Source organism: Poromitra crassiceps (assembly GCF_964638095.1).
Source record: "Poromitra crassiceps genome assembly, contig: HAP1_SCAFFOLD_237, whole genome shotgun sequence".
Lineage (NCBI taxonomy): Eukaryota > Metazoa > Chordata > Actinopteri > Beryciformes > Melamphaidae > Poromitra > Poromitra crassiceps.
The window spans coordinates 36966-52500 of record NW_028152156.1 but is presented as its reverse complement, the minus strand read 5'-3'; the positions used below and the strand labels follow the sequence as shown (position 1 = coordinate 52500).

The 15535-nt window shown below is 46.5% G+C and overlaps 1 protein-coding gene across 1 annotated transcript in view; it reads left to right on the top strand.

The window, feature by feature from the left end:
• Positions 1-15249, top strand: part of LOC310770817 (protein FAM124A-like) — a gene marked incomplete at both ends in the record, with an annotated part of 67361 nt that extends 52112 nt beyond the window's left edge. The window contains 4 exons of the mRNA XM_083663531.1: positions 3459-3793; positions 6264-6701; positions 11541-12242; positions 15049-15249. Of these exons, the coding sequence (XP_083519657.1) occupies positions 3459-3793; positions 6264-6701; positions 11541-12242; positions 15049-15249 (1676 nt within the window). The remainder of the gene's footprint in view (positions 1-3458; positions 3794-6263; positions 6702-11540; positions 12243-15048) is intronic.
• Between the last annotated feature and the right edge of the window lie 286 nt (positions 15250-15535).

Genomic DNA, 15535 nt, shown 5'->3' with positions numbered 1-15535 from the left:
GGAGAGGTGAAAGCCTGGTGTAGATGTGGAGAGGTGAAAGCCTGGTGTAGATGTGGAGAGGTGAAAGCCTGGGGTAGATGTGGAGAAGTGAAAGCCTGGTGTAGATGTGGAGAGGTGAAAGCCTGGGGTAGATGTGGAGAGGTGAAAGCCTGGGGTAGATGTGGAGAGGTGAAATGGAGAAGGACGGGAGAGAGAGAAGAGAGCGAGATGGAATGGAATGGGCAAGCCAAGAGGTAAACCAATGAGTAAAAAGAGGGGAGTGGAATGTGAATGGAAATGTCGGAGCCACAAGCTGAGATGTTTGGAGAGAATAGAAGGGTTTGGATTGGAGATTTTCTGGACCAAAGCAAGCCTCATTGATGTTCTCTGCTTATCATTTGGTTTTCGTCTCATATTCTGTGGAGGGCAGACTTTGGTGGGTGTGTTCTCCTCCTGAGTGTCTTGATGTAGATGGAGATGTAGATGTAGTAGTCTTGAGTAGACAGGCTATGCTAATTGTTATGGATCTCTGTTGTGACCCGGGGCCTATCTGAACTGTCGTGACCAGGGATGAACCTGTCTCGACTGACTTGGTGTGACTTGACAAAAGACGAGTTGAACATTGGGTCGAGTAACCCTCGTCCCCCTAGTGGTTGGTTTGAAAGTGGTATTAGTTGCTTATGACTGGCACGTTGGTGGCAGAATACCAGAGCGACAGTAGTTAACGGCGGTTGTAACATGATCTCGACACAAATGTCACCTCTTTGGTCAACTGTCCTTTCGCAAAGGCCAGCGGGACTCATGAGACAGATCCGGTCCCTGTGCGCCCCCTCTCTGTTGCTTGGAGCGATGCGGTGCCGTGCCAAAAACAGCCTCCTGTGCCACTGACAAGAATCCACTGTCCTTTCCCTCGCCCCGGAGTGCCCCGGGCCTCAAAGCACAAAGGAAATAGGACAAAAGCCCCCAGAGAAGTCAGATCAAGATGGTAGGGAAAGTGTTCTGAAAACAGAGAATGAGAGAACATGGCGATGAGGCGATACTGTGTGAGCGTGTACATCTGTTTGCATGTGGCATGGACACGAAAGAATAACAACGGAGCGCATGGCTTATGGCAAAAACAACTCCATTCTCAGCATTTGGTAGGGCTGACGGTCCTTTCACGGTACCTGCCCTCCCCCAGGGGAGGCGCTGGCTTTTCCGGGTCACGGGTTCAGGGGGGGGGGGCTACACCTTGATGCAGTGCTCCTGCTGTGGTGGGCTTCAGTAATCACCTCCTAATGGAACTAATGAGTCCACACACAGAGCAGAGCAGAGAGGGGGAGGGCAGAGGGACCTGGGGGGGGATGGCAGAGGGACCTGGGGGGGAGGGCAGAGTGACCTGGGGGGGGGAGGGCAGAGGGACCTGGGGGGGAGGGCAGAGGGACTTGGGGGGGGAGGGCAGAGGGACCTGGGGGGGGAGGGCAGAGGGACCTGGGGGGGGAGGGCAGAGGGACCTGGGGGGGAGGGCAGAGGGACCTGGGGGGGGAGGGCAGAGTGACCTGGGGGGGGAGGGCAGAGGGACCTGGAGGGGGAGGGCAGAGGGACCTGGGGGGGGAGGGCAGAGGGACCTGGAGGGGGAGGGCAGAGGGACCTGGGGGGGAGGGCAGAGGGACCTGGGGATCGAACACGGCTCTCCAGTGTGAACGTGTTTACACCCAATATCCTTACGCAGCCACAACACCAGGCCCAATTATACTCTACGTTAAAGACGGAGGCGGAGACGGACAGATCGATTTCTATCAATAGTATAATTACATGTAAGACCGGGTTTGTTATCTTTTGAAGTGTCCTTGTGGACTGTGTTATGTGGGTAAAACCACAAGAGAGCTAAAAACTCGTATGTCAGAAGACAAGAGCACTATTAGGAACAAAGAGGAAAAGTCTTCAGTGGCGAGACATTTTAATTCTGCTGGCCATGATGTGTGTTCACTCAGGTTCCATGATGTGTGTTCACTCAGGTTCCATGATGTGTGTTCACTCAGGTTCCATGATGTGTGTTCACTCAGGTTCCATGATGTGTTCACTCAGGTTTCAGGGGATTGAAGTTGTAGCACCTTTGAAAAGAGGGGGCGATAGGGACAGAGCTCTGCTACAGAGAGATGCTTTCTGGATCCACACGCTACAGACTGAACATCCTAAAGGCCTTAATGAGGAGTTGTTGTTTGGGTTGTTTCCTCTAGGTACTTTTTAAACTTTATTTCAATATTTTCTATCTTGTCTACTTACATTATGTCCACTAGACCCCCGTTTGTATATTTATGTTTCTGCCTGTTCTCTGTGAAGGGCTATTGACACGGGAACATATCCGGCTGGGCTTTATTTAATTAAATATTTAATTATTTCTATTCGTAAACTCTACTGACAGAGTATTTGCTATGTACATTTTCTATATATTCTGTAACTTTGTTGATGTCCTTATCTGTGTAGCTTACCTGGTAACTGATTGGATTATTGAATCTAGTTCCGGTTTGACTGTATTTATACGCCATTTCCGCCTGACCCGGCACAACGCTGATGAAGGCTACCTGCTGAAACGCGTACGTTGTGCTGCTGTACATCAAAGTATTAAAAACGCCTAAAGGACTTTTTTGAGTGCTGGTCTTTTCTCTTTTGCGGAGACGGACAAAGCCTTCTGTCCGTACGTCTGCGTTCAATTCGTGCGTATTTCTGTCCGTCCTCTGAAAGCTTACGGCTACGCATGAAACGCAGCAGAACCACACACACACTCACACATTTGACGCTCTACTGCCCACTGGTGGATGTATTGCTTAACATGATATCAACGTGAAAGACGCATGAAAGTATGTGGGCAGTGACGATAACATTGTTTGAAACGGACGCATTTATTTTGGTATGAAAATGTATAAAGTATAAATGAGCCTTTACGGCACGTTCGCACCATAAGCCAAAGCAACGCTCAACCTACGCTGAACCCACAGGTTTCATTTCGGCGTCCTTGTTAACAGGCGAAGCTGTTCACACCAGCTGCGCGCGTGCCTTGCTCAAGGCACGTTTAAGGCACGCTCAAGCCGCGCTCAAGCCATTGTTCCGGATTCAGTCCTATTATCCAAGCGTGAAGCTGCCAGGCATGAAGTCAATTTGGAAGTTGTGGGCGGGTTCAAGGCGCACCGAGCGAGGCGCTGAGGAAAAGAGTGCTTCTGGTGTGACCGGTTAAGCGTCAGCTCAACTTCAGTTCTGCTTATGTTAAGCGCCAGGTGTGAACAAAGGCTTACTGACCACCGCGCTGTTTGGGTTAGGGTTAGGGTTAGACTCTGTTTGGGTTAGGGTTAGGGTTAGACTCTGTTCTCTAATTCAGTCAGGGTTAGGGTTAGGGTTAGACTCTGTTCTCTAATTCAGTCAGTTGGGTTAGGGTTAGACTCTGTATGTATTTCTTATGATGTCTCCTCTTTCCCCCCATGTCTGCCGTGTTGTATGCGGAGGCGAGTTCTCCGCGGGCGAGCTCCAAGACCCCTTCCTGGTCAGCGTGCACCTCATCGCCGACCCGGGCGAGGGCGAGTCCCTGCAGCATGCGGCCGACGCCGTGCTGGCCTGGTTTCACCCCGAGCTGCAGCTGTTCCGCGTGTCCGAACGCGCGCCCGGCTCCTCCCACCGACTGCGTCCCAAGCGCCATCAGAACGCCGCCTCTATGGCCGCCTGCCAGCCCTCCTTGGCGGTCGTCCTTTTCCTCCAGGAAACGTACGCCGGCGAGGAGCGGATACTGTCGCTGCACCGCGCGCTGCGGCGAGCGCCTTGGCACTACCACCACACCGAGAAGGTTTTATTTATTTATTTATTTATTTATTTATGTATTTATTTATTTATGTATTTATTTATTTATTTATTTATTTATTTATTTATTTATTTATTTATTTATTTATTTATTTATTTATTTATTTATTTATTTTTTACAAAAATATGAATGTGGTGAACGGAGCGATACGTTACTTTTTTGCTCCCGTTTGAATTATGCCACGGGGTACTAACACATGTTAAATGTTGTCAATTTAAAAGATAACTCTGCATGTCAAGAAAGTCGTTTCTCCTGAAACTGAAACGTAAGGTTTAGTTTTGTGAATCAACTACATCTCGTGTCGCACGTTAGCTATACGTCACACCATCAACAACAATGGACTGGCGGGAGAGACGTCACTTAGGTGACTGGCGTAGTCTTTCTGATTGATAACTTATAGTGCCACAGTTTTACCACAAACTGCCACTTTCTCGACTTGCAGTTCTCTTTTACATTGACAAACATGACGTGTGTTACTCCCTGTCAATACAGGCGACAAAAACCACACAAACTTGAGAACCATAAAAAAGACAACAGATAACACAGACAAACGACAATATAATATGTGCAAGTGGCGAGACAAACTAGGGCAGTGGTTCTTAGAGCTGTCACTTTTTCAAAAAATAAAGTTTGAATGAACTTTAACTCATTCACTGCCAACAACGTATGAACACGTTTTCAGAATCCAGCTGTTCCCTGCCAACAACGTGTTTACACGTTTTTGGCATCGATTTTTTTTTTTTGACGGTGGGTTGTGCATCTAAGCCTTTTACATCTCTTATATAATTATTGGAGCCACCGAACGTTTACAACCCATTCCACCGACCCACTAAGTGGCAACAGTGCTCTCCTTGCTAGAGGAAGGAAAGCATTTTTTTAACTTGTCAAGCCATTCTCAGCCCAGCCATTCTCCTTTTCGCGCTGATTGCTGGCGATGCGGGATTGCAAATTTACATAATAGATTCAGCCGATCTACTATGATCGGGTGATAGATTACAGGTGCAGGAACACACTTTGAAACACGCAGCATAAATATGACCAGAATCGCAAAAGCTTCTCTCAACCAAAACTCCAAACGAGCGAGTCCCTCCCGACTTCCTCAAACAGCGGCCCAGACATGCAGGCACAGCAAAGCACTGACTGGTGACAAGCTTGTCCGCCCACGGAGGGCGGAGTTGAAGCAACTCGAGAGGGAGGGAGAGAGAGAGAGAGAGAGAGAGAGAGAGAGAGAGGGAGGGAGAGCGAGAGGGAGGGAGAGAGAGAGAGAGAGCGAGAGGGGGAGGGAGAGAGAGAGAGAGAGAGCCAAAAATGAATGGTTAAAGTGACCCTTCCATCCAATTTCACAAAAAGCCGTTTATCTCTGAATATTATTTTTCACGCTAAAACCATGCTGTATTCAACTGCTAATGCTTACATAACTACTAACTCTACAAACTAACTCTTTTAGACAGAGAAAGTACACATTCTATTAGTACTTTTGAGATATTGTATGTTCACAAACTCCAAGCTGAAACGAATCCTCGGCTCTTATAAAATGAGCCATAATCCTCAAAAAACGGCTTGGCAGAAGCTAACTACAGCAAAGAAAAACGTCTGGCAGTCAATGTGTTAATTGCCCCTCAATTTGTTCGAATGTATCCGAAGTTGATTGGTTAACACCCCCCCCCCCCCTCCCATAAAAATTACATTAAACGTTACATAAGAGATAGTCGTCTCTTCTCTTTGATGTGTAAAGGAGCAGCTGTTGAGAGCTGATGAGTGGCATGAGTGGTGATTGTCCGCTCCTGGCTTTGTTGTTGTCTGCATCAGTCAGTCTGCATCGGCTGCCTCCATTTTGTCTTGTGGTCAAGACATGTCAGGTGGTCAGGATAGGTCAAGCTGTTAGAGCAGAGCGCCCTCTGCTGGATCATCAATTAATTTAAAAAGAAAAGAAATCCCCCCGCCACAAAAAAAATATATATATTATTATTATTTTAATTTGAATGGGTCAATTACATATCGAACGTCCCCCCCCCTCCCCCACATTTGAAGTTACATTCGGATTTTGATTAAAAAGTGACAGCTCTAGTGGTTCTCAAATGGGGGTCCGGGGACACCCAGGGGTCCTTGAGGGGTTTCCAGGGGGTTTCCAGCCAAAGCGGGTTTTTTTTTTTTTTTGCTATAATTCCATTCATAAGTAACACAATGACTATTTTGGTCATGGGTTTTATACACTTTCTGTAATAAAACATCTAAAAGCATCAATCTTATTATCATATGGGACCATGGGACAAAATCCTATCAAATGTGGTCTAATCTTTGTCAGTTTAGGTGTCCTTCATGTGAAAACATTTGAGAACCACTGAACTAGGGAAAGGGGAGACCCATGAGTTGAAGAGCTCCAGGTGCCAAGTGCTAAAGTGACTGGTGTTAAAGTGCTCAGTGTGCTCATTTTTGTTTTTGATTTATTCCTAAGGTCAGCAACGGCCGGCGTATGCTGCCGCTAGCGCCGTGCAGCCAGGACTTTTTCACCCTGGCCCCCGGCACGCCGCTGTGGGCCGCGCGGCCGGTGCATTACGGGAAGGAGATCGTGCGTTTCACCGTGTACTGCCGCCACGAGAGCTACGCCGACATGGTGCGGCTGTACAAGCTGCTGCTGCAGCGGAGGCCGGCGCAGAAGAAGCAGGAGGACTTTTGCTTCTTTGTGGTGTACCGCAACCCGGACACGGAGATCCAGCTGTCGCTCAAGAGGCTCCCGCGGGGCCAGGGCCCGGTGCCCACCGACTCGGCCGTGATGGAGGTGAGGGTGCGCGACGTGGGCGCGCTGGTGCCCCTGCTGCCACGCCCCTGCTGCCCCATCAGCCAGGTGCGCTGGCAGACAGAGGACTACGACGGCAACAAGATCCTGCTGCAGGTGAGAGCCGACATATACGCCGCCGCCGTTCAAGGCAACTCGGAACACGGGGAAAAGCGGGCTCCGAGCTGTAAAAAAGTCGACGTCCGTTGAGTTGACGTCATCGATGTGTTTGCTGACCTATTTGAGGTGTAATTATGCAATATGTGTTTATCAAATAAAAAAGCCAAATATAAACAATATAAACTTGATTTTGTTTCTATTTTGCTCTGATTATAGCAATATGTTGAATTCAACAGCTATTCTACCAATGAAATTAGCTAGCTGTGTAAGTTCTTGTAACTCTGAGTTAAAAACAACTATAAAAAAGCAACTACAGTATGCCGGAGGTCGGAAAATCCGAGTTGAAAGTTCCGAGTTCCGAGTTGTCTATTCGTCTCGGCTCCCAGACGATTGGAGAGTTCTGCCTACCAATCTTCTGGGAACTTCTTGTCAAAAATAGTTTCCTGCACAACAGCGACGAATTGATGCTCTCCCCCCAATTATCCTCCATAATGAAACAAGACACACTTGAGATCACGGAGAGAGCTTTTTAAAATATTAAAAATGGATTTAGCAAAAACAACGTTATGTTACATTCTTTGTTTTATCCGTTTACAAGAACACAACTTCTACATGTCACCGCCCCTTCTGCATGATGGACCGCCCTAAAAACTTTGGATTGGTTCTGCCACGCAGCGCTTTTTTTACTCCCAAATAATGTTCCACCCAGTTTGAACAATGACAGTTTAAACAATGACAGTTTAAACAATGACAGTTTGAACAATGACAGTTTGAACAATGACAGTTTGAACAATGACAGCTGGGAGAAAGTCCCCACTCTCTAGTTGAGCGACATGAATAGAGACTGAGAACTGAGTCTAGAGGGTGTTGGGTCGGTGTTTTGTTTTTTACAATGTGTCGGTATACCTCCTTCACTCAGGCTCCATTGAGCTTATCTGTCAAGCTCTACTCTTTCATCTCACAGTAGGCTTCTGTAACCAGTAAGTTACTGTTTCATCTCAGAGTAATGTAACCAGTAAGTTACTGTAACCAGTAAGTTACTGTTTCATCTCAGAGTACTGTAACCAGTAAGTTACTGTAACCAGTAAGTTACTGTAAGCAGTAAGTTACTCTTTCATATCAGAGTACTGTAACCAGTAAGTTACTGTAAGCAGTAAGTTACTGTAACCAGTAAGTTACTCTTTCATCTCAGAGTACTGTAAGCAGTAAGTTACTGTAACCAGTAAGTTACTATTTCATCTCAGAGTACTGTAAGCAGTAAGTTACTGTAAGCAGTAAGTTACTGTAACCAGTAAGTTACTATTTCATCTCAGAGTACTGTAAGCAGTAAGTTACTGTAAGCAGTAAGTTACTGTAACCAGTAAGTTACTCTTTCATATCAGAGTACTGTAACCAGTAAGTTACTGTAAGCAGTAAGTTACTGTAACCAGTAAGTTACTCTTTCATCTCAGAGTACTGTAAGCAGTAAGTTACTGTAACCAGTAAGTTACTCTTTCATCTCAGAGCACTGTAACGAGTAAGTTACTCTTTCATATCAGAGTACTGTAACCAGTAAGTTACTGTAACCAGTAAGTTACTCTTTCATATCAGAGTACTGTAACCAGTAAGTTACTGTAAGCAGTAAGTTACTCTTTCATCTCAGAGCACTGTAAGCAGTAAGTTACTCTTTCATCTCAGAGTACTGTAAGCAGTAAGTTACTCTTTCATATCAGAGCACTGTAAGCAGTAAGTTACTCTTTCATATCAGAGCACTGTAACCAGTAAGTTACTCTTTCATATCAGAGTACTGTAACCAGTAAGTTACTGTAAGCAGTAAGTTACTGTAACCAGTAAGTTACTCTTTCAGCTCAGAGCACTGTAAGCAGTAGGTTGCAGTGTGGCAGTGTAGAAAGTCACTGCTTCTCTCTGTATCGTTTGGTTGGAAAGTTGGATGACATGACATAAGAATAGCAACATGGAGAAGTCATCAGTGTTTAGAGTCTTGTGCATTTAAATGTGAGCTTTCTTCAGAAAAGGGAAACATATAGAGGCCATTTACACCTGGCATTAACATGCGTTTTCTGCCATCAGATTGCAATCCGATTGTATTTTATCACTTGAAAGTACAGGTGTAAACACCCCCAAAACGCATTGAAGAAGGATTGCAATCTGATCGGCCAAACCACCTCCGGAGGTGGTCAGGGACGCATTATGACAACATTTAACACAAGTGTAAATGCAATGCGTCCTCTCAAAACGCATTCAGCAACATACGGAAATACACCGCACCGGTGTGTGCCCTCATCTCGCCGCTGTGTCAAATGCGCACACACACAGGCAGCCTGTCACGGACCGGCTAAAAATTATCTTTCTCCCCCCCCCCCCCCCCCGCTCCGCTTTTGCACAACACTCTCTTTCTGCTAGGTAGCGTTGCTTCAAAGTTTTGCTGCGGAGCGGAGGTTTTGCCACGGCTTATCGAACCCTTTCTCCCTCATTTTCCTTTCATTTTCCGCTCCTTTTCCAAAGGAGAAGTGTTGATATAAAAGATAAATTATGCTCTCAATTGTATAACGTTGTAATTTAGGATGTTACCTGAACGCAACACAGGTGGTTACAGCCAATGACATGCACGGAAAACGTATGTATGTGTGTCTCGGACCCAGTGTCAAACAGCTCCATGGGAGAATAACCTACAGAGAAAACTGCTATATCGACACGTCTGAAAAACTACCTCATGAGAGCGCAAAAGCTTTTTGCAATATTTGGGAGGTTTTTCGAAATTTACGTGTTTGCATTACCCGATTTTTATTGCGATATTTAGATTTTGCGCATTTCTGAGGGTAATGGAAACACGGCTTACAGACAGGCCAAGGACAAGAACAAGAAAAGTGGCAGGGGCAGAGCAACGTGTCCTTTTTATAAAGAAATAGATGCAGTGCTGCGTGATCGGCCATCGTTTTGTCCAGGTGAAGGGGACGTTCACTGTGCATTTGAGCTTAACAATAACCTCTATTTCCCTGTGCATGTATGCAAACATGCATGCACACGTTCAGGGGGCGCGCGCGTTATGACGTTCGAGCTGGAGAGCAATCGGATTGCAATCTGTTCACCCAAAACGCATGTTAGTGCCAGGTGTAAATGGAATCAGGCTGAAGTGATAAAATACAATCGGATTGCAATCTGATGGCAGAAAACGCATGTTAATGCCAGGTGTAAATGTCCTCATAGAAACATATATATCTTGCTCTTGAACACTGCCTAACTTGTTCAGAATGAAGTGCCTACGAGATTTCATTCCTTATTCATTTCTCCATAGACGAAAAATCCTTCAATTCAGCTCGATTCAGAATCAGGAGAGACCAAAGAACATTTCACTCAGACCAACAGAAAAGAGGGGGGGAGGGGATCTGAGGGGGAGGGGATCTGGGGGGGAGGGGATCTAGGGAGGGGGGGGGTTGCATTTTTGTTTTGTTTACAATGAGGTCGACCCGAAGAGACATAAGATCTGTGGAGAAGGAAATGAAAGAACTTGTTTGGACCTGGCGCCAAGTGCAGCACTGGCGTTCGTTGGTAAGACATTATGTGCTACCCAGCACCAAGAGGATTAAGTAGTTTGGTCCAAGTGAAATGTTCTATGGGCTCTCCTGGTTCTGAGTAGAGGTTCTATGGGCTCCCCTGGTTCTGAGTAGAGGTTCTATGGGCTCTCCTGGTTCTGAGTAGAGGTTCTATGGGCTCCCCTGGTTCTGAGTAGAGCTGAATCACTTGTTTTGTCCAAGTGAAACTCATTTAATAAGGATCTTTCAAGCGCCCATTGAAAAATGAATGGGGAATGAAAAAATCCCTTGGGTCCCGGAAGAGGGCGTGACTTATGCACTCTATAACATTTCACCAAGCTGGTGTCAGAACAAAGACAAGTACCACCATGTTGCTTATTACTTTTCCAGACCTTTTATGTTGTGGGAGGAAATCTGGCTGTAGATTTGTGCAGCCAGAAACCGTTTTTTGTTGAACAGCCCCTCTCTGTGTGTGTGTGCGTGTGTGTGTGTGTGCGTGTGCGTGTGCGTGTGCGTGTGCGTGTGCGTGTGTGTGCGTGTGTGTGTGTGTGTGTTGTGTGCGCGTGCGCGTGTGCGTGTGCGTGTGTGTGTGTCAGGTACATAAATGGATGTGTGATACACAGGGGATTCCCCTGGATGCTGATGACTTTGCCAGCTGTTGGTTTGATTCATAAAGTGGCTGGAGTGGGGGGGGGGGGGGGGGGGGGGGGGGTTCCCTCACGCCCCCTCCCCCTCTGCTCCACAGTCTGTTCATTGCGTGAGGAGCCCTTGGTTGCATGAGAGCCTCACCTCATTCACCACGCCCACTTTTTCTCTCTCCCGCGTTGGTCACAATTGTATTTGTTCTTCCGGTTCAGCGCTAGTTGGCGGCCAATTTCAAAACAAAAACGTCACTATGACGCGGCAACATTCAGAAGCTACACTGCGGCCAACCTCAGTTACATGTTCATAACGTTACTGCTGCGAGCAGCCGATGGCTGTTACCTGGTCGGCATTTAACGTTAGCTACAAAAGCACGTGGACAGTGTTTTCTCACTGCCAGTAGTAGGTTGACAGATACTAGCTAGTCCGACTGGTCACACAGTCAGCGCTCTCAGTCCTCGCTGCTCGTCAAATATTTCCAAATAGGCGTTATTCTGATAAACTGGTCACATATTTATATTACGTTCTCACCCGAAAAAATATTAAAACTATTAAAAAAAAAAAGCACAGTCCGCGGGCCGTATGTTGCCCATGTATGATGTACACACATACAGTATAAAGGAGCGCAAGTGTTCTCATCTGTTTCCTGTTCCTTGTACAGGTCCAAGGTGCGCGCTTCAAATGCAGACAAGATGCCTCCCTCGCCACTGGATCTGTTTCGGCTCCATCCACCTTCGGCCGCAGGAACCGCCGGCACCATCGTGCGTCGTCGCGTCCCAGAGCCCAGAGCCAGGCCTCCCACAGCTCGCTGCCTCTGGCTTGTGAGGAGCAGGACGAGGGAGACGATGACCAGCGCCACCCGGAGGCTTGGAGGAGCCCGTGGAGGACCCCCCGGTCCAGCTCCCTCTTCTCTCTGCCCAACACGGGGCCCGCCAGCGCCCGCTCCACCTCCTCCTCCTCCTCCCCTGGGCCTTCCCCCGGCCCCCACTGCAGAAGCCCCTCCCTCACCCGTAGCCCCTCCCTCATCCCGGCCTTCCGGCTCAACGTGGACGCTCTGCTGGGCGCAGAGGAGACCGATGTGGACACGGGGAATAAGGTGGACACGGACAGCAGCGTGGACCTTACAGTGGTCTCTGCGTACATCAAAGCCAACCTTCCACAGACTCCCCAGCCAGAAGACAGAGGCCCCGCCCTCTCTCCCGGCGTCTCGCGAGGTGCCAGAGGTACGGCGTCCACATTGGGCCGGCCCCCTGTTCCCGTAAGGACAAGTAGCCTGTCCAGCAAGAGCACCCCGTCTACCTTGCTGAGGTCACACCCCCACAGTGCCTGTCCAATCACAAGTGCTGCTCCATGCCTGAGAGATGTCTCACTCCAATTAATGTGTGGGCCAGTTGAAGACAGGTGTTGCCAAAAGGCACACAATGTAGAAGAAGAAGACCAAGAATTCTACATTTGATAAACTGGTGTAAGCTGAACCGACTCACATTGGCCAGTAACCGACATTAGGACAGGGACACTGTCAGTACAGCTCTACCCTGCCCCCTGGTGTCTGATAGTAAAAGTGGTTTAAGGTGGACCCCAGGAAGAGTAGATGTTACCTCGGTAACGAGATCCAAATAAATCAACAAATCAACAAAAGTGGACTTGTGACAGTGTAAAGGCAAACCAGCGAAGATTACTTTGATGCATTATCCTTCACTGCACTTCTCCATGTTTATGTATTTATATGGTATTTTCATGTATTTGTGTTTATTACTTTTTTGTATGTATATTTAATGTAGCATTCTCTGTTAATGTCAGGTTATATGAGTAAATGAAATGCAATACACATTTCCAAAGGGCCAATCTATTCACAGAAGACAAATGTTCTTTTCCGCTCCTACAGTATGTGCTTTGCAATACCACTCTTAGGCGACTTTGCCACTCTGATCCTCCATTTTATTTATTTATCTGCTTATCTGAACAGCAATTATGTTGTGAGCATTAATGTCAGCATATGATAATAATACCGTTTATTTATATAGCACATTTCATAACAGTGTTATAAAGTGCTTCTGAAATGAATAAAAACCAAACAAAGTAAGCCAGAGCCTGCAGTCCCCATAGCCTCTCTGAGATCTGATACCACCAGTCTTCTCAACATCAAAGGCTAAAAAGCTCAGTGGCGGCAACTGCACATGTATCGGAGGAAGCATGTGCTCGTCTACAACTCTCTCCAGATCGCAGGAGGAATTTAGCCTGGGTGAACCCAGCCTTCAACGTGACGTCACAGACCATGCCTGCAACGTAAGTACATGTGTGTGTGTGTGTGTATGTGTGTGTATGTGTATAGCAGAATCAGAATCACTTTTATTGCCACAGTATGCAAGTTACATACGAGGAATTTGTCTTAGTGTCTGTATGCAGCGTAGCGGTTACATCAATATGCAGAGATAAGAAGTAGGAAGATAACTAAAGACAATCACAAAGTTGCAAGTGCAATCAAATCGAGTCAATATATACAATATGTACATGAGTGGTGAAGTGTTCTGTGGATGATAAATATGAATTTACGTTGAATTTACATGAGATTTACAGACTGAGTTAAATAGACGTTAAATAGGCAGTGGATTTACATGAATTTACAGTCGGAGTTAAATAAGAGTTTACATTGAATGTACATGAAATTTACAGGCTAAGTTAAATAGGCATTACATGTGCAGAGAATTTACATTAATTTACAGTCCCAGTTGAACAGGCATTGAATTAGATATGAGTTCCAGTTTTATCGGGGGGGGGGAGTTCAGTTGAGTTTAGGAGGAGGTAGTGAGTTTGTGTGTGTGGGGGGGGGGGGGTTGTTGGTGAGGTCCTTGGCGGAAGGGGTTTCCGGGCCTTGTTGGTGAGGCTGATGGCGGTTGGGAAGAAGCTGGTCTTGTGGCGGGTGGTTCTGGTCTTGGCAGACCTCAGTCTCTTGCCGTGGGGGAGTGTCTCAAAGAGTTTGTGGCGTTCCTACCCAGTGGCGTTTGTGGAGTTTGTGGTATATGTATATATACTGTGTATGTATATGTATGTGTGTGTGTGTGTATATATATATACATACATATCTGCTATTGTACATGTTCTATACAGTTCACTGAAAATAAGATACATATTACTTATTGTTATTTTGGTTTATTTTTTATGTATTCTTTTGCTATATTATCTAACTGATATTTGATGTTAATTGCTGTAGTTGTAGTGTTCTTGTCTCTTTTGTGATTGTTTGTCTTGTCTCTTCTGATTTAAATTGTAACTTCCTTCAATCTCATTTTTGCATGCTAGGACCCCCTCGAAAACGAGATGATTCATCTCAAGGGGTTTTTCCTAAGTGAATAAATGTGAATATAGAGGTCAGAGGTCACGTGGAGGCTGGGTTTACCCAGGCTAGGGGGAATTGAGAAAAACCCCATCCTGTGTGGATGAGCATCCAGGCTGAAAGATTTGAACAAAGTGATTTGTTTGTTTATACAGGTCAAAGGTCAAAAGGAGCCCATGGGCCTGAGCTCCTAAGAAATATCCAACAATGGATAACAGTGGAAAGGAAAGGGAATTGTTGGAATATTCTAACAGACTGTTCTCTTTCAGTGCAACGGTGCCCTCTTGTGATGAACTTAGGTTTTAGCTCGACATCAGGATCACATGAGTCAGCAGGGGTGGCCAAACGACGGCCCATTCATTTGTGCATGAATGACATCACTGGTCCACAACCAGTCCTCCTCAAATCAACTCTCAATAACTGTCCAACTAAATGAATGTCTGCAAAACTCTTTACAGTTTTTTTGGGGATATGTGCCAGATCAAAGACCCCGCCGGGGTCATAAGATGGAAAAGTCAGGGCAGTCACTCACTCACTCACTCACTTTCACTCACTCACTCACTCACTCACTCACTCATGGATGTTTAGTGAGTGGGGAGTTTAGTAGTGGTTAAAGGGTCATAGCTAAGGATAGGAAGGTGGTAGAGTTAGGATTGGAGGGCTGGGTAGGAACAGTGCTTAGGGGGGTATGGGGTTGTTTTTTTAAGTAACATTCAGGGTATTCCCTAACCAGACATAAAGTATTTCCAAATGTTATTTCTGATCTAATATCTTGATAGTCCACTCTGGTCAAAACAGCTCTGCACAATCCCAACCACTTTTCCCATGGTCCCAGGAGCCATGGCCCCCGCTGTGCTCCTGCGAGCTGAGCGAGGTGCAGCCTGAGTGGGATGCGTCCCCTCACGTCGCCCCTCTCTCAGTGCCAGCCCTCATGGCTCTAATCCCCCGGGGCGTACCTGGCAGATCGCTCCCCCCGCGACACCGCCTCACAGCGCTGCCGCCCGGGCCCAGCCGCGCGCACCAGCGTCGCCTATAATCCCTCCCTGCCCAAAGGCCCAGGAGCCTGAGGGGGGACTAGGGCACAAGAGGTGAGCCACAGTTATTGCAGTTTTGTATTTTTCATGATTATTTTTATTTTATTTTTTTATTTATATTTTTTCAATTCAGTTTAGTTTCAGTTAGTTTCCAGAGTGAGTTTGCTCATTTTAGCTTAGTTTTTTATTAGTTTGAGAATTTTTTCCACACCTAGTTTTAGTTTAGTTTCAGTTATCTGCCAGATTGGCAGAGGGTGGAGCAGCAACCAGGATAAATCAATATAAATT